At 48.2% G+C, this 19,358-nt stretch overlaps 1 protein-coding gene across 7 annotated transcripts in view; it reads right to left on the bottom strand.

Annotated features, from left to right (window-relative positions):
• ERC2 (ELKS/RAB6-interacting/CAST family member 2) overlaps nt 1–19,358 on the bottom strand; it is a 784,528-nt gene that overhangs the window by 133,403 nt on the left and 631,767 nt on the right. For 2 of the 7 annotated variants that reach the window (XM_057486392.1, XM_057486393.1), the window contains exon 17: nt 3,895–4,413. The exons of 2 other annotated variants lie outside the window; for them this stretch is intronic. In XM_057486392.1, coding sequence (XP_057342375.1) covers nt 4,267–4,413 — 147 coding nt within the window. In that variant the 3' untranslated portion in view covers nt 3,895–4,266. Of the gene's footprint in view, nt 1–3,892; nt 4,414–16,261; nt 16,328–19,358 lie in introns of those variants that run through there. 3 more of the 7 variants (XM_057486398.1, XM_057486391.1, XM_057486395.1) reach the window with 3 other exon arrangements.

Genomic DNA, 19,358 nt, shown 5'->3' with positions numbered 1-19,358 from the left:
AAAGGCCTCTATTATACATGCAATGAACATTGATTTCACTTTGAAAACATGCCAGACACTCACTGGTTTAGTGGATTTAATCCTCAAAACAATCTCGAGAGATGGGTACTCTCTTTCCTTGTTCTTTGTAAACAAAGCACCCCTGAAATATCGGGACTCAGATCAATTGATAACTAAGTCATTCAATAATCTTGTTTTTCCTATTACGTTGATGACTGTTATTTCTAGTAGGTTCCAGAACCCTCTCCACAAGCACAGGAATTTTAGCAAAGTGACACAGACGTTTGTGGGTTAGCATGGACACCTAACACAGTTTAATATATACATTTCCCCTCCTCTCTGACAGTACAGACTTCCTATGAAAACTTTCAAAAGCAACGATTACCATTAATTTATATGGCAAAAAATTTTGAGCATTCGCAGACCCAAAAAATAACCTCTCCTAAGCTTTTCTGACACCTTTGGACACATCTTGCTAATGGATCCAAAAATCAATCGAGATAAAGCCCAGACGCTCACAGACAGGGTTCCAAGCTAGGGCAGCGTGATGCTGAGGTTCTGAGTGTAGTTCCTGGGGAAGGAGCCCAGGGTTGGGGGGCCTCTCTCACTGCTGGGGCTCCCTGCAAAACAAATGCTGGACGCTGTTTTCACTCTTTTGTAAAAGTGAAAATCTCTTCAGATTACATTCCGTTAGCAAAACCAGGTAGATTGTTTGTAAAACGGAAGCAGCATAATGTGAGCTTTAGAAAATCAGGGAATACCAGCATGCATTATGTAATAATATGTACAATACCTATTATATAGAGAAAATCACTGTTTGATTTCCCAGCCGGGAGTCAGCTGCCTTACAAGCTCTTGGAACTTAACCCCCTTGAGGAGGGACTTGGGTATGTGGTTTAAGGGGCTGAGTGAGATGAACCCCGTGCTCGATGGTGGCAGGTGGTGGCCAAGTGCTCCTGGAGCGACAGCGTGGGACATGGCTGAATGACAGAAATGGGTCCAGCCTGTGCTGTCCATTTCCTAGCTGTGTGACCTCAGAGGTGTGAATGGGGCCACCTAAGACCCACACATTGTAGTGCAAGTCTAAAAATTGTTTTAGAATGGGGTTGCATACAGCTGCTCTCCACACTGAACAAATTCTGCTCAGCGCCAGGACTTGGGTCCATGGCTGTGAGGCCTACGGCCCTTTAGCTGACTACAGACCCACATTTCCGTGTCCTGCTCCTTTTCTATCCCTCCTTTGGTTCCATTATGTGTTACCCACTGTGCCTCCAGCCCTGTTGCTAGGCCCACATCACACGGCCGCCTTTTGGCCAAATGAATTGTCTATGCTAATCTATTTCTAAGAACTGATGGTGATATAGCTCATGCAATAAATACATAGCTGCCCTGGGCGAACCTGCAGAGTCCCCGAATTCTCCTTACAACCTTACACTGACAGATCATTATGAATACTCCTTCCTTAGGCTAAATTACCTGAGAGCAGGGACTTTACTGGCATAGCTTCTGTTGACTTACACATAGTAGGCACTTGATAAACATCTGTTTCACTAATTGCTGAGCAGGTGAGCATTAGCTAAGTGTTACCTCATGTGGTATGGGGTGTTTCTCTTCCCAGTGTCTTCTTTCATTTCTTTTCAAATAATCTGAATAATTTGTAGGCAGGGGCACGAGAGCTTAGTTCTTAATCTCATCAACAAAGAACCATCCAAAGAGGAGACATTCCTTTGGCCTCGGCTGCTGGCATTTCAGTTGTAATTACGTTTTCACCCTAAAATTCCCCAATGAGATTAACAGTCACACACAAAGTCCCCTGAACCCTCTGCTCAGAAGTTTGCACAAGGAGCTCTGCCCACTTTTCATGGGACTTCTGAAAGATGCTAGCTGCTGGCAACCGTGAAACACGCAACACAAAGGATGTAAACTCCTGGGAGATGCCCTGCCCACACAATTCCCTGCAAGTCTCTCTAAGAATCCAGCGAAGCCTGCAAGCATGTGCTTGCTTTTCTGAGACAAAGAAGATGGCACATGGCCTTTCTCAGTAACCTTTCTCCGATCTTTCCTTTATTCAGAATCAGCCAAGATAACAGAATACAAACATCTAGGGGAGAAGGCAGCCTTAGCATTCTTTTCTGCAATTTCACTCGCTTTATGGCCTCTGTCCGAGTTCCTCCTGACTTCACGTCGTGGTGGTATTTCTTGTAACAGCTGGTAAGTTGTAAGCTTCCTCACGGACCTAATTCCAATTGTCTATTCACGGTGCTGGTTTATTGGGACTGTGTACTGAGGGCAATTCTGAATTTGCAGGCAGATATGTTTTGGTTGCCCAGACCATCTGTCTGACCCCAGGGAAGTTATGTCCAACCCACTCCAGGCACAGGGCTTTGGGAACCAAGCACAAAGATCCCCAGGGAGACCGGTTATATTTGTCCCTTTGGTAACATGTCCTGATGCAGAGCAGTTCCAGTGGCCACCAGACTGGTGCTCAGTCCCCAGTGTGATTCAGGAAACTTCCATCGAGTGAACATTTAGCTCTTCACGACACATGGTAGATATTCAACAAACAATTACAGACATACGGATGCTGCAGCGCTCTAGGGGGCAATCAGGGCATCAGAGGACGCAGGACTGGGTAAGAAAACAGACCACGGGGCTGGGATTCATCAAGTGCTTACAATGCACTGGCATCAGTCTAGCATTTCATATCACTGCTTCGTGTTGCATCGTCACAAGAACTCCAGGAGGGAGGAAAATAAAACATTATTTCTCCTATTTTCCAGATGAGGACATTGGTGCTCAGCGAGATTAAATAACATGCTGAGGGTCACACAGCCACGGAGGGGCAGCTCTGGGAGGCGGAGCCCCCACCCCAACCCCATGAACTCCTACACGCAGGATGGGCATTTTATTCATGAAAAAGTAAAGAACAAGAGGAGGAGGAGGAGGGCAGAGGAGGTGCGCAGAGACAGGAGGGGAGAAGTGGGCAGCGGAGAAAGGCACCTCTGTGGGCTGTCGCCCGTCCCCCCTGCCCACGGAGGGGCTGCTGGGAGCTGGAGGACGGAGCAGAGACTGAGGGGTCCAGCTTGGGGGCACAGCACGAGTCCACAGAGACAACCCGGAGTCCTGGCCAGCAGCCTGGGCGTCACACACGCCTGGGTTCAAATCCCAGCTCTGCAGAGTCCCGAGCTGTGTGACTTCGGGTAAGAAACTTCCCCTCTCTGTACCTAAGTTTTCTCATCTGGAAAACAGGATAATAACAGCCCCCTCCACGCAGGGAGTTGTGAGGAATGAAGACGACGACCAATGTCAAAGCACTGAGGACAGGGGTGGCAAAGAGTGGCCCCCTGACTTACGTCCAGACCACTACTGGCTTTGGTGATGGTCTGCAAGCTAAAAATGGTTTTTATCCTTTTAAACAGTTGGAAAAAAAGAGAAAGGAAGACTATTTTGTGATGTGAAAATTACATGAAATGCAAATTTCATTGTCCATAAATATGACTTATATGCACATGTGTTTATACATAAGGATCTATAACGCCACCCCACCCATTCCTTTCCTCTTTCCTTTTACCACTTTTCCCATGGCCACTGAGTAACTGTCACTGGGATGGCATGTGGCACCCTCATGGCCCAGCACCCCTGCTCAGAACACTCCAAAGGGCAGTGTTTTGACTGCGTGTCTCACCAATTGTTGCGGATGGACATTTTTAAAGATGAAAAAATCCTTAAAATGCCATTACAGATCAGCATAATTAGAAGGACACCGGCAAAATATTTTGAGGACAGAGAATGCTAGCATTGAGCCCCAATTAAGTGATACGTTATTTCCCCCTAAAAGAATCCTATTTTCATCAGCAGACACCATGTTGCAAAAAGATGCACTTGATTTATTTTGAATTACATCACTAAAAATGTGTGAGAATGTCTTTCTTGTTACATAAATAGTTCTAAAACATCCTTGAGTTTGCCTTTTGGCTGACAATACCTAAAATATTTCCTACCTGGCCACTGCAGAAAAGGTTTGTGAGCCTTGGTTTAGGTCAGTGGCTGGCGTGTGGGAGAGGACATGTTAGCTCCCACCTTTTCTGACATCACAGTCCTTGTGCCATTTCCACCAGGAAGGCAACTTGGCCAAAGGCCCCAAATTCCTCTTCATAGGCCTCATTGGACACTGGATGCATATGCCCATCAAGTTCCAGGCAAATACTGTGCAAAACGTAACTGCCCAACACAGGACAGCAAACAGAGGCCTTTCTGGCATGGGGCTCAGCAGGCTCCTGGTTCAGTGCCCCAAACGATGGTGGTGGCCCCACCCGGGAGGGCAAATAACCCATCGTGAACACCGAAGAGAAGGCAGGTTGCATCAGAGCTCTCCCCAAATACATTCTGTAGACACTGAGTCCATATGAGGGTCTGCAAAGAAAACAGCTTGTGAATAATGAGCACAGCAGATGCAGCCAACCCTCTCTTTCTGTCGGAGTGTGACAGCTGGCCTGGGGAACAGTGGCCCATCAAAGGCTCTGAGAAGGCCTACAACAAAGAGACTTAGCTAATTCTGTTCAGTCCAGTTTTGCTCAAACTTATTTGCACATCAACTGCTTTTATGATGATTTTTAAAATAGTGCCTCTTCATCTCCAATACCATCAGTGCTCTAAGGAACATCCTTAGGGAACTGCTACGAGGAAGGGGCAGGCAACCGAGAGACAACTTTCTTACTTTGCAAAACAGACTTGTAAAACTTTACTTTGTAAAACTGCACTGCCTGCTTCCCGTGCAGAGCTGATATGGGATTAGATGAGGATTAGGGCATGGAGTATTTTCCCGAAGCTGGTGAGGGAGCTGTGTGAGTCGGGCAAAGGGGGAGGAAGGCCCGTGCCCGCCCTCAGAGCTTCAGGACACGTCCGATGGTGAGCAGGCCAGGCACACACCTGCCCGGCTGAAGGGTGCCCCTCGGCTGCCCTGCCCTCAGTGTCGCCCAGGAAAGCAGGCCAGCCCAGCTAAGGGGAGAAGGAGAGCCCATCCCTTGCCATCCTGGCTCCTGCCCAGGGTGAGAGGCCCGCCAACGAGAGACGCCCAGAAACAGCAACCTCCTGGGAGGCGTCCACAGCCAGGAGCCCCGAGCCCCAGGCAGGTGCCCATGCTCACCCAGGGGTGTGCATGGCGCCAGCCCGGCCTCCGCCAGCCTGCGGGCTCCCACAATTGTCAGCGATAATAAGGCGGAGAAAATCCCTCCCGCACGTCTCAGCTTGCCCCCCATCACCCCTTGTCTGGCGTATTGGATTTCGCCCCGTCCCAGGCCTGTTGCATAAGGAGGGACAAAGGCTGCTCTGCGGCACCAGGCGTTTCCTCGTCCTGCCCCTCGTCTCCACATTCCGGGGCAGGGAAGGGCAATGCCTTTCTGTGGCCGGGGGTCCTGGAGGCCTGTGAGGCTGTATCGCGTGTCCAGGCGGCTGCTGGGCACGCCGCAGGCTGGGCAGGCCGTTCCTCCTAGGGGGAGACTGTGCATCTTAGCCTGCAGACACAGCAGGGAGCAAAGGGTCGCCTCCAACGTGATGCCATCAAGTCCCCATGCTAGTGCACCGGTGCCACGGCCCACAGGGACAAAAAGCGAATATAACCCTAGAAGTGACCGACAGCAGCAGCAAAAAGTCCTACCCGTGGCACCTGGGCAGGACCCAAGGCCAGGGGGCCATGCAGAGACCCCCTTTTTAATCATGGAGGGCAAGCTTTTCTTCGGTGGGGGTGGGAACAGAAGGTTCCCTCAGATGATGCAGTTACATCAGAGATGGCTGGTTGCTGGCGGGGGCACAGCTGCTGACTGCACCACACGCGGGCTCAGGGCAGCCAGCTCCTCCCCAGGGCGGGGCCATGCAGCCTCACCCCGCCTCCGCAAACAAACCCTGGGTGCGTGACTCCGCATCCCCTCCGGAGGCCTGCACCCCCGTGCCCCCAACCCCACTGGCCTGCCAAGGCACTCCACTGCGTGTCAAAATCATGAGCAGATGTCAGTTTGCCAACATAGCAAGACCATCACGGACACAGGGTAAACAGCAGGGGTAAGAGCCCCAGTGCCCTTCGAAGGTTCAGGCAGCCCCTAGGAGGGGTCGAACCAGTGTCTGAACCGGGTCTGCGTGTCCAGGGTGAGAGCGCTGACCAGCCACTCAGCGCCAAGGACTCCGCCAAGCCGGATTCGTCCCTATCAAGTCTATATCCACGGGACCACGTCTGCCGAGGAGACTGTGCCTAACAGTGGTACTTTCAGTGAAGACTTTAGGAACTGTTTTCCCCTGATCGCTCATTAAACTTTCAAAGTTTTCTACAGTGAACACAAAAGTAAAAATAGGGAAAATGAAGCAGTGGATGCAAGAAGCTGAGGCTTTCTGGTGAAAGTCCCCTCCGGGATTTTTGTTTCCGAGCCCCATCCTCTGTGGCCCTCTGCAGGAGGCGGGTGCGGTGGACTGCGGAGGGGGGTCTGGGCTACGTAAGAGCATTTGCCTCTTATTCCCATCTAGGTTTCACTGACAAATGATCTTCTCCCAAAGAGGCTATAAGCTTTCTCCAGCATCCTTCAGGGAGCTCTCTCCATGGCTCTGCATATACGCGGTGACTCAGAGCCTAAGGAAATGCTTGGAGCCCAGCAGACCCCTCAGCCACCCAACCGCGGACACCGACACATGGTGCGGGAGGGGCCTGACTTACTAGGGGGCCTGCGGGGCTGCCGTGAGCCAGGCCTTCTCCTTAAGCAAATCCAGCCTCCCCGTGACTCTGTCCCCATGAGGACCGCCCTGGGAGCTGGAAAGCAAGTGTGGCCCAGTGTTTGCAGGTGCCACTCTGCATAGGAGAGACGGGGGCAGCCTGGACCAGGGCTGGGCAGGATGGAAGTTTGCAGCTGTTGCAAGCTGTTATTCTTGGCATTTGTATATGCTTCCTGGAAAGCAAAGCGGGAGGGAATATGCATTCGCATCCCAGAGTCTCTGATGGCCACATTCACAGGGAAGGGCCTTTGGGGCCACCCGGGCAATATGGGGACCATGGTACCTATTTCCTCAGACTGTCTAGCAGCCCAGAGGACCAGCCCTGGTCCTGCAGGAGTCAGGTCACCGTGGGGACGGCATGCATGGGAGAGGACAGAGGACAGAGCTAAGACTCACGTGGGCGCGGCCAACAGCCTCCTGCCAGTCGGCGTCTGAATGGCAAAAAGGCACATGATCATTCCAGCTGATCACTGGATAGGGACTCTTGCTTTGAATGTCACTGATTTTTCCTTTTTGCTGGGGCCGTGGAGATGGCTGGAAAGAGACAGGGCTGGGTTCCCTCTCCCTGAACCACCAAGAAAATTCTGACCTAACTTGTTAACACTGCCCCCTGGATAAACGGCTCTGAGACGTGGCTACGCTGGGGCCCTAGGTCTAGGAATGAGACTTTTGGGCCTCCTCGAGTCCATATTTAATACCCAAGGGGGATCACAGTCTCCCTGAAAATGTCATTCCGACCCTATGTCTGAATGCTGACTCTGGTTGGTAGTTTTGGATCTAACATCCCACATTAAACAGTACACTGCCCCCATTTAGAGGCTGTGTTCTTAGAAAAACCCTCCCCATCTTCCTGGTAACTTGGGAGGGCCTCTGGAAAAGAGTGAGCACAACACTATGACGTCCCAAGCGTAAGACACAGTTTACAGGCACGGCTGTCACAAATGGGGATTCGTGTCTCTCCGGCACCTGCTAACACCCAGGCGGGGCTCAGGGTCACCGGCGCCTCCCTCCCAGCTCTCACCCAGGGCGGCATTTCCCGACGTCCACTCGGCGCATCAGTTTTCGTCTAGCATTCAGTTTTCCACAGCCCACCCCCACCAACTGATATCTGCGTCCCACGTTAATTCTCACCAGATGTGAGTGTCTGGACTTCTCCGGGATTTGTTACTTTCCCCTCTGCATTCCGAACCTTCTTCAAGCCATGTGTGTGATTTCTCCGACCTCGCTGGTGTTTCCAGCACCTCCCAACTTTCCTTCACTTGCTCTTCTCTCCCCTTTACAGGTCATTAATAAAGAGACCAAACAAGACCACACTCCAGAGCAGATGACAGAAGGGTGGGAGAGGCCAGGGGCCCCCCGCGCGGCAGCGCCGGCCCAGGAAGGCTGTAATGTGAGGCAGCAACACTTCGCTAGACGGCCCCCGCCTCTGGCCCACGATCATTTATCACCACTGTTTGTTTATTTCTCAGCCAGATTTCAGGTCCAGAGAGTGTGATCACAGCCAAGCCAGCAAGCCCTGCTTTGCCAGGTAACCCTTACATGCTCCAGAAAAGCCTCAAGAATGTATTAACTCCACTTGATTCTGCTGAGAAGCACCTATGTCAGGCCCCAGGTCCATCATATTGAGAACTGGACGTCATGACCCTATCCTCTCCTCCAATCCACCAGCTCACAACTGCTGGCTGTTGGTCAGATATCCGTTGGCTTTTCAAGGAATTCACTCGATTTTTCTCTGAGGCGAAAGAAACCCTCTTCTAGAAACATGAACTAATCCACAGTCTCCATGTTACCAAGCAAACAGCCTTCCTTTGGCTATGCCGTGGTGTCGTCAAAATCAAGGGTCAGTGAAGAGAGCATGTTTTTAGGGTAAACATGGTTAAAGTCCTGCTAGAACACGTGTAGCTGGCTTATGCAGCTATGCTCACTGAAATCGGTGTCCCCCTTTGAATTTCCTTTCTTCGGTCTTATCCCTCGCCCCCCAAACTCACCCATCCCCCAGGGTCAACAGCTTTCATCAGCCAGCATATAGCGTCCGCTCTCTCGGACCCAGCAGTGACAATCATGGTGGCGGTCTAAGCAGCCCTGAGCTCTCATCATGCACCACACATGGCAAGGCATCTCACCTCATGTCATCCACAGCCCTGCGATGTGTGCGCCCCCTTCCCCAAGTGAGGAAATGGAAGGGCAGGGAGAGAAGGACGCTTACCTGAGGCCACCCAGCCAGACAGCGATGGACCCACGTCCAGACCCAGCTCCCCTGGATGCAGACACCAACTGTGAGCTGCCCACACGCTGTCATCCAGTTGCTCATGGAAGAGCCGTCTCCACCTTTTCTGAGTCACCGGCCTCTGTGCGCATCTGCTGAAGGTCACAGATAGTCCCTCTCCTTGGGGGGATGTGCACAAACCCACATCAAAGTCTGTACCTATGTCGAGGGGAGGCTCGGGAACACCACCTTGAGAGTCTATGAACTACCCTCAGTTCCTCCAGGGCGGGGACTGTGCGCTTTACGGCCTCGACTCCAGTACTGAGATGCAGACATGGTATATCACATAGGGCTTTGGTAAGGCATTCAAGCTGCAGCTCTGAACGACAGCTTTACAAGCCTGAATAGAAGACATAAACACACAGATATCTTCCAGCGGAGCAGAGAAGCCAAGGACAGAAGGCACTGGGGGATGAGATCAAGTAAAAACATCTCTGTTTGCCCAGAAAGTAATTTTGCAACTGGAAGTGGGGAAGGCCCCTGTCACGGTGGTGCCGACACATCTGCCGCCTCCGGTTACTTCTCATCTCGTGTCCTGAAAACGGATTATTGAAAGCTGCTTCTACCGGAAAGAGCGCACTCAGAAGACACGCCTTGACAGAAGCCTGACGCCTCGGGTCTCAGGGGGGGCCTGCAGGGGCCAGAGGCACCCTCCTTTTGTCTCTGGGTCCTTGTCATCCTTGACCAGCTGTGGGAGCTCTGCCTTTCAGGACACCACTATGCCCGACCCGCTTCCCTATTCCACGGGCACTGATGCTTCTTTGCCATTTTTGATATTCAAGTTCCGCCCTTTACTTTGAGAGTCGAGAGAGCTGCACACGCTTGAAGCTGAGCTCAGCTGTGCTTTAAGCCTGACGGCCTGTATACCAGTTCACTGAGAGGCCAAAGGTTCTCCTGCTGGCATGCGGGCAAATGGAAAAGAAGGGAGTCAGGCCTGCCCTCCAGCCCTGCTGCTCAGCCCCACCGTCCAACTGCCCGCCCCAGCTTGGAAGCCCAGGGGAGGGAGCTGGAGGCACTCTGCGTTCGGTCTGGCCTCTGACCCCTCCGTGCGTGGCCTGCTGGCTTCACCGCCTGGTCTCATCTCCAGTGCATCCCCTTGTCTGCATCTTCCCCACCTCCACCCGGGGAAGCACCACCAATTCCTCCCAACGAGGCAACAGCCCTGCTTCTGCTCTTCCTGCCACGACAGTGCACCTGCTACACAGCAGCCGGGATTGCTCTACAGCACAAACCACAGCGGGTCCCTGCTGAAGAGCCTCTAGCTTTCTTTCCACTTTTTCATTTTTCTTAGGCTGAAATCAGAACTCTCTACCTTGGCCTAAAAGGCCTCGTGCAGTCTGGCATCTTCCCGCCTTGCCCATCTTCATCCCACTGTCTTATTTTCTGCACAGGGTCACGGTCCCCAGGCCCCCTTGCTCACAAAGCTCTTCCCCACTGTCAGCCATCCGCATGCCTCCTGCCTGGGGCCACCTCCCAAACCCTCATCCCAGCACCAACACCCCCCGACTTGCCTCCTTCTGAGGCCCAGTGCAAAACTCACTTCCCTGGCATGGGGTTCACTGAGCATCCTCTCTGAGGTAGATTAACAAGCAGGTTCCCTTGTTCTCCTCAACAGCATTCGGGTTTCCATCAAGGCAATGATCAGAGTGCATAAAGTTTTTATCCATTTAATTCTTTCTGGTCTATTTCCCTCAACTAGATTGTAAGACCCGCAGGGGAGCCACCATGTCCATCTTACTCATCACTGCTTCCTCAGCATAACATGGAGAATTTAACCACTGAAGGAGAAAAGGGATGATGAGTGAGTGAAAAATGGCCTACTGAATGGATACATGGATGAAAGAAAGAAAACTTAATAGCCAGCAGCAGGAGGAGGAGGTCCACCCATTCGGCAGGCTTCAGAGATACAGGCTGAATGAATGAAAACCGCTAGCTGGAATCCCTGTACAGGAGGTGCGGGAGACCAAGACTTCAGGAGAGGGGACCGGAAGGCCAGGGCTGCTCCCATGACGTCTTCCCCGGCCGCTGCATTTCCCTTCCCCAGGACAAGCACGGGCCGAGGCTTCTAGACCTTTTCTGCTAAGAGGACACCAGGAAGGTTTAAACTCTCCAGCCACAATACGGCATCTCCTTCCTCATTCTGCCTGCAAGGAGATGCGACAGTGAGTTCCACCAGCCTTCGGGCATGGTTTGTGTGTGTGAACAACCCCCTCAGGGGTCTCAGTGTCTGTGTCACACTTGCACACGCTGGATCCCTGCCCACGTGCTGGTGGCACAGAGCATTCTTCATTTGAACGGAAAGCGTCTACCAGCATTGCGGCCCTGTGCCGACCGAAACTTGCTAACTATGCCCACATCTGTACTTTTACGAATCGGGGTTCTAAAACTTTGCATGTGCTTTCAATCAAAAAAGACTTACTCCCTTCTAGTAGTTTAAGAAATAAACACGATCTTGTTTTCTGTGTCTGCTCAATTATGAGAGTTCACATAAAAGCTCAAACGTTCAGCTGTCGAGGCAGATGGGATACTGGATCTCACAGGGTCTAGCCTCTCACGGCCCCACCTCGTCGGAGGCTCACAGACCAAAGTGCCTCTTGGGGGGCCCAAGGGAAGCACCTCCATTCAATGCAGATGAAGAGTTATCCACAGACACAAATGACCGCCACGTCAAGTGGATTTTCCGGAAGGAAAGTAAGAACTGAGCAGCTGCTTTGCTGTATTTTGCAAAGCAAGGTAGAAAATGCAGTGAAGGAGAACGTTTTCACAACCAGAAGGGAAGGGAGAGAAGGATGGTGGTTGACTGAATATGCATTGCAAGGGTGCTCATGAGGGCAACGGCCTGCCGGAAACGTGCTCTCACGGAGCCTCTGCAAGAAAACCAGAAAAGTAAGGCAGACCACAGGTAAATTCTAGGGATAAGAAAATAGGAGTGGGATGGAACTCAACCAAGAATTAGGAGAAGTGCAAGTTGGAGCACTCCAAAATCTTACAACTACAGAGTATCTACTGTTAAAAGAACATATGGGATGTGAACAGTTCCCAGGAATGGGCTGTTTTAATTTGTCTGATTTCTCTCAGACTGTTCAAGTACAGTTGGACAATATCCATCATATCATACACAAATTTTCACGAATGCCTAGGGTGCCTAACTGGTTTTCTTGGCTTCACTGGAGATGGCTGGTAATTATAGATCTGCTTTGGTTATGTAACTGTATTCCTATTATGTTAATGTGTGTGCGCAATTTAATTAGTAGTTTAAAACCTATACATGCTTAAGTTACTCTACAAGAAGATTTGTCAAAGAAACAATCAATCTTCCCATGTTTTCTTACATCTACACCTCTATAGCTTTTCTTCTTCCTTCCTAATTACAACCCTTAAATAGAATTCGTGCCTCATATCGAATTTACCGAGTATCATAATTCCTCCAAGTGGTAAAGATACCTCAAGACAAATGCTGGGCATAGAAGCCACAGGGCATAAATCTGCAAAGAAGTAAAAAGCTAACCTTTTCAAACAATATGGCTTCTCTCTCACTTACCAACTCTACATCTCCCTGTATGGCCCCGGAAGATGACTGGTTAGCCAGAGATGGGTAAGATTCCTCAAGGGAGGAACAACCTAAGACAGGCACAGTTGCAGGGGGCCCATCAGGTGAGAAATTGGGGATCAACAGAGGTGAGGCTTAGAACCTCACCCCCCCTGTTCTGAGAGAAATCTTCTGCATACGTGGATGTTTTATTGCCCTTGTCTAGCTTGGATTAACACATAGTCTACAGGCACACACCTGATCATCTACATTTGCTCTCTTACAACACTAAACTAAGTTTTCTACCTTTATCTTACATCTACCTACCACTTCAGCATTTAAAAAAAAATAATAATAATAATAAAGGGAGAAATGTGGGATCCACATATAAATCAAGTATAAAAATCAAACGAATATTCATATTTGACCTGATTGTTTGTAGTTCATAATGAGTGATCAAAGCCGAAAGTTTTGTGATGACTGCCCTTGTACTGTTCACCATGTAAGAACTTATTCACTATGTAAGAATTTGTTCTCCATGTAAGAACTTGTTCGTTATGCTTCAGAAGATTGGAGACTGACGAGAATTAGGCTTGGGGTGGATTAATGATTGTGCATTGAGCATTGACTCCCCTATACAGAATTCTATTGTTGTTAACAACCATTTGATCAATCAATATGAGAGATGCCCTCTCAAAAAAAAAAAGAAAATAGGAGTGGGAATGAGCCACTAGAGAGAGGAGCAGAGAGAAGCTGGGGGCAGAGACAAGGAACATACGGTGGATTCAAGTGGCACCGACTACGTGATCTGTGGGCTCAGCGCAGAATGAAATAGTGGGGTCCCTTGTGCAAAAAGGAAGAATTTCCAGACAGCAGAGCATTAAACCAAGGGTGGGGCACAGGGTCCTGGGGCCACACAGGTCACATGCGGATAATGCCAGGCTGGGGTGTGAGGTTTATGGGGTGGGGGAAGGCTGGCACTAGGTGCTGTCAAAACTCTTAGAAAAGCAAATGTCATGGTTCACTTTGCTCTCAGGAAACACCACCCTTGAATGATCACAGTGAAACAAATATACCCGCTCAGGCTAAGATCTACAAGGGGCAAGGAGGGAGGAGCTCTCTGGGGTAGTATGTTAATTCCAATTTGCTATAATTTTTTTTGAAACAACTTTTCCTGAATTTATGATTCATTTCAGCACAAAAACACCAGATTCAAGTCAGGGCTTTCTGTTGTATTATAAGCATATTACAGTTGCGTAGTAAAATAATGTCTTGTAATGTTTCTTTTATGAGGGCCATAAATCAAAATATTCAAAACAGTTCATTTTTAATGTGCCACTATTATCCATCTTTAGTTATAAATTTAATGTCTCTTTAGGCCCCACAGATTGTAATGTGACTCAAAACATGCGGCGGCTGTTCAAAAATAGAAGGTTCCCCCCAACATCTCATTATTTAAATCCTTAAGATATGGTTTTAAAAGCCTGAGGATATCTTAGCAAACTTGTTTAAAGGAGTCATAAAGAGAGATAAGTCGTTTTCCTCAGAAGCCTATAAAATTTATTACAACATATTAAAGTAGGATTATAGATTGACTAATTTTCAGAAGATGTTTGCTTTTTGGGGTACATCACATTTGGGGAAATTCACGAAGAATACCATGGTCCTTTGCCTTCAGCAGGGCATGGGCCTGGGCACCAATTCCACCCTGAGGCCAACAAGCTGCCTGTCTCCCGGGGATGGCATAGTACAATGTCATGAAGCTTGTGAAAGAGCAATAAAAACTGTTATTATTCGGGAGCCAGACATGCAGCCCCACGCCCTAATGTGATGGCAGAAGATGCTCCTTCACTGAAAAGCCTTAGAATGGGACCAACATTTCTCAAGGCACCCCCAAATTCTTAGACCCCCACCTCCTTTTTTTTTTTTCCCCCCCCCACAACAATTTCTTTTTATTTTCTAATGTGGCTGCTGGAAAATATAAAATTCCATTTGTGGCTCGCATTCTACTTCTACTAGACAGTGTTGCTCAAGATGACGCATGACCTCAGAATGTAAGACTGAAGCGGTGCCCCACCCCCTCCTTTGCTTACCTATTCACGCATGTTGTGGGCAGGTTTCGCAGGTTTGCTTTTTAACGTTATAAAACCTGCACTTCTCATTTAATGTTGTTTCGGGTCAATTTACACTTAGGAGGTTTTCTGTAGGAGTAAATGCAATGTTTCCCTTAAACTGTGCCCTAGATAGGGAGGCCGTGTCTCAGACAGCACCTTAGGCATTTCTCTGGTTTTCCTGCCTTCTCATGCGTAGATCCACTTGCATCTGGAAGAGTTAATCCCAGCACTGTTTTCCCCTTTACCCAGGTAAGGGAGAAGAGAGGAGATCGTCTGATGTGATTGGGAAACATGCTGGTGGGAAACCGATGGTGGGGGTGTTACATCTTTCCTATGGGAAGGATGGCTGTACCTGAAAATCACCCCTCTGTACCCCCCCCAGGCCCAGAGCAGGCAGTATGATTCGAGCCGGGAATTACAGCAGTTGGCTCGGCAGTGAACTGCACCAATGAAACTGTCACCAGCTGGCAAAACACACCCATTACTGTTGTTCAGTTGGCCCGAAGCACCGCTGTCAGGTAATACGGAGGTGAGACTGGGGAAGGGCACACCTGCTGAGCTACCCCAGGAACTGCCTCTCTGATCACAGACCTGTGATATTTCACATCTGCTCCAGAAAAAGACCTACGAAGTTGAATACTTGTAAACCATAAAAAATCTCCACACCACATTCTTTGTTCTGAACAAAATGGCATTTACGATGTCATCAGGTTGAGCAAAACATTCTAAGTAACCATGGGGAGTTTGTGAGTTGGTGTTAAAACAGCCTGCAGGGTCCTGGGAAAGGCGTGGTTGCCTGCAGCAGAAGTTCAAGGTTCCAGTTTGTAACCATGTGGCCATATTCCATGAGAATGCAGATAGCACAGACATACACGGCCGGTTCTTCACAGCTAAAAATCCACCTTTACACGAGCAACACCCTCTCAGAAACACAACGCATGAACTTTATAATGTGAACCTTCATAGAGGCGCAACTGTAAAAAGGCAACAGATATAAGGCCCCTGATGAGACAGGCCCACGCCAGTACTTCTCATCGGATTCCTTTAAAGACATACGGTTACCTCGCCACCATCACCAGGCATCCATCCGTGTGTTTTCTGCGGAACTGCCATAGAGAAGATGGTACAGCCCACTGAAGGGGCTTCTCAGACATCCTAGTTTCAGCTCCGTGAAGGTAGTTTTATTTTCCTTATTCCTTGTCAAACATCTGACACAACCGGAAGGATGGGAGAGTGCCACTACACAGGCATAGCTGGTGAAAGCTGGCAGTGAGCTGAAAACCACGACGGGAGAACTGTGACAATTTCTGGGTCTGCGATCATGCCTTAGAAACTGTATAAATCCTAGTGAGGGCGTTGTTTCGGATCTTAAGTAACACAGAGACATTTGAATCGTGCCCAACGCAGCCCCAGTGAGGCAGGGCAATGATACGCTTGGGGAGAAGGGGAGGCGGGGACTCCCGGGGACAGTCACAGCGCACAGAAGCAGACACAAGGCACGGTCACAGACGTCAGCAAACACAATCGAGCACGCACACAATACAACACTAGAATGCAATTTGTAGAAGAAAAATGATATAAAAGATGGTTTCTCACCCCTCAAAACAAAACTGGAACTTTGGTTTACAGGCCCGGCTATGCCCATATGCCCTCCTCGTCATCCTGCGGCCGGCCCGGGGAGGGAGGTGCGCGGAGAGGAGGGGTGCACCGGAATGAAAGAAGAGAAGGTTAGTTACACCGGAGGCAGTGGAACGCACAGCGATCTTCACGTTGTGTATTTTAATCTTAAAGATCAAGGGGGAAAAAAAAATCCATAGTAACTTAAGTTCCACATGACCCGCTTGCTTATCAAATACATAACTGAGTTTTGTAACTATGGCAACCCACACACAAAAACATTCCACCCACCCAGCTCTGACTTGGTGTCAAGATTGGATTAGAAGATTAAAATTAGTCTACATGAGCAGATGATTATATTTTGGGAATGCATGCAGTCTGCATTGCATATGCCTAAGGAGTAGATTAAACCTTCTAAGTAAGCAGAGAAGTAATTATAGTAATCAAATACCCTTAATTTCTCTTCAGCTTAATGAATCAATGAAAGCTGAAGAATTAAAAAAAAAAAACACAAACGTCCATCTACTTGGGCAGAACAAAGTTTGGTAGCATGCGCTCATTTCCCTTGGTGGTTTCACAAAGGCTCAGACCCGCTGTGATTGTCTCCATTTGTCAGGTTCCATTTCGCTCTCAGCATAAAAGAGGATGCGCGTGCCACGGAATGACTGCACGTTTGCAATCAAGTCAATTTCAAAGACAGAGTAAACTTTCAATTCGGTAGAATGCTTGTAGAAAGGAAGTTTTGTTTAACCTAAAATTGTGTTCCATTGTGGATAAACTGAAACTTATTAGGTCTGAATTCTTGTTGTTGAAAACATTTCCAGAATGGCTCACCCACTTTCCTCATTTAGTGAAATGCCCAATGGGCAGAGAAAACTGAATCTTTGAAGGCAGGTGTGTATCTGCCATTACAAGGTCCTGTTTTTTAATAAGAGTTCTCACTTTTTGCTGCAAGGATGGAAACAAAGCGTGGAAGACTGAATGGTGTATATCCTGGTCTCACACATAATTTGAATGCTATGTGTTAGAATAAGTCCCCAATGAAACCAGGTTTTGCCATGACTTGCTTCTTTATTTTGAAAACCAGAAATAGGGGGGAAAAAAATAACTTGGAGCGTTTTCCAACTATTTGGATTCTTATTGTATAAGCTGTTGTATTATTAGGTTCAATCATATGGAGTCTACGAGGGCTCACCAAAGTGGTCTATGGCCCACAAAGGGTTAACAATCCCCAACTGGTCTGAGTCATCCAGTGATTTGCAGAGTATGAATTAGACAACTCAGCATGAATTTGCATTGACAGTTATGATAGGAATATTCTTGCAAAAAAAAAAAAGTACATTTTGGCTGGGTCTTCTTATATAAAATTTACCTGTATATTTATTTATCAATATATTAATTATTATTGCTCCTGGCAATAAACTTCCCTTTTCCCCACCTAATTTGAGAGATACACATTTTACATTCATTAAACTTCCCCTCAGTTCCTTGGAGAAAGCGAAGTTGATGTCCCTTTTTATGCTGATAAAGGAGTCAAGTCTACAGCATGGGACCCTCAGGCATCCATAAATGGGTTTCGGGACCTAGGAATCCCTGGAAAGCCGATGCAGAATGCTGTGGGTGGATGCGTCAGTACTTTCTCTGGATGGAGGGCCCTACCTTCAATTAAAAGGTTCTTGACCATCAATGTCTCTGCTGTAAGAAAACTCCAGGCACAGAGAGATGCTATGATTTGCCGAAGTCAAGAACCGAAATAGGAGGTTTCCCCTAAAATGCAACTTATGGCCCCTGCTTACCACTTCTAAATGGTTGTAAAATCACCATCCTTGAAGAGCAGTTTATTCCATTTTGCATTTAAAACCCAACAGCATAGGTACACTCAGTTTGGTTCAGATCTGCTTTTACATTTTAAAAAGAAGAAAGGAGGAAAAAAAAGAAAGCCACTGCCCCCAAAATCAACCACTATTTTCTTAACAGTGAAATGTGGTTTGATGCAAATCACTTTTAGCAAATTAAATCTATGAAGAAGGCGTAATTAATTATGATTGAAACAGACAGGAGTTGTAGCTTGAAAATATACACTGCCAATATCACTACGCCTTGTCCACCACGGGACAGAAAGGAGCTCCCAGATGTCGAGAATTATTAAAAACCAGATGTTGAGATTGACGTCTTGTATGCTGGTGAATAAAGTAAAGAAATATGACAATCCAATATAAACTTTGCTAACATTTAACGTGGCAGAAATGTGGATAAATGCCTCTAACAAACTCAGAATACTGTTAAGGTTTTTTTTCCGAGTTTTTACATTCTAAAGTTTAAAAATTTTAAAAGAAAATAGAAAAGGAAGTGGTGGCCATTTCTGGTGTCTCTAATCTTCAAAGCTTAAACATGACTTGACCCTAATCACCAAGAGATCTGGGTTACAGTGAGTGTCTTCTTGGGGAATAAAAAAACAAAAATGCAGGAGCAATCAGATGGGGAGCTCCAAGAATTTCCGAACGTTCGCAGCTGTTTGACCCAGGACTGCCTGCGCCTTTGTATGGAAATACTCACTTGCCCGCAACCTTACTGTCCAGAAATGTAGATTTGGAGACCCCCAAATAAGAAACAGATAAATGTCACTGGATCCCTAACTTCATGCCAAGTTATTTTAGAAATTCTTGGAGTTTTCGAAAGCATCTGTCAGGCCTGGAAGAGTCTGTTTCTCTTTTCCAAAGCTCCTTTGCAGGGGCTCTTCGGAATGCTGCCTGCGGCTTGCTCCCTTGCGTGTCCTTCGGGATGACCGCTATGCCAGGAGTTGCCAAAATGTCCAGATGCGAAGACAGCCTCGAATCCATCAGTCATCTGGGGACAGGAACATTCAAGGTGGCCTGAAGCCCGGAGCACAGTGACCACAAAGCTTGGCAAAGTCTGAAGAGACACTGTCTTAAAACCTATCAGATAACCTCAGGATGTCTCTATCACTCCAGAGATGATATGAAACCTTTATGGAAATCCTACAGCCCCAGATGCTGGGCCCTAATGGGATTCTCCAAATGCTGAGATAGAACAAAATTCCTCAGCAGATGGGCTG

The sequence above is a fragment of the Manis pentadactyla genome, chromosome 1, assembly GCF_030020395.1.
Source record: "Manis pentadactyla isolate mManPen7 chromosome 1, mManPen7.hap1, whole genome shotgun sequence".
Classification (NCBI taxonomy): Eukaryota; Metazoa; Chordata; class Mammalia; order Pholidota; family Manidae; genus Manis; species Manis pentadactyla.
Note: the sequence above shows the minus strand (reverse complement) of the source record. Positions and strands in the feature narration are given on the sequence as shown.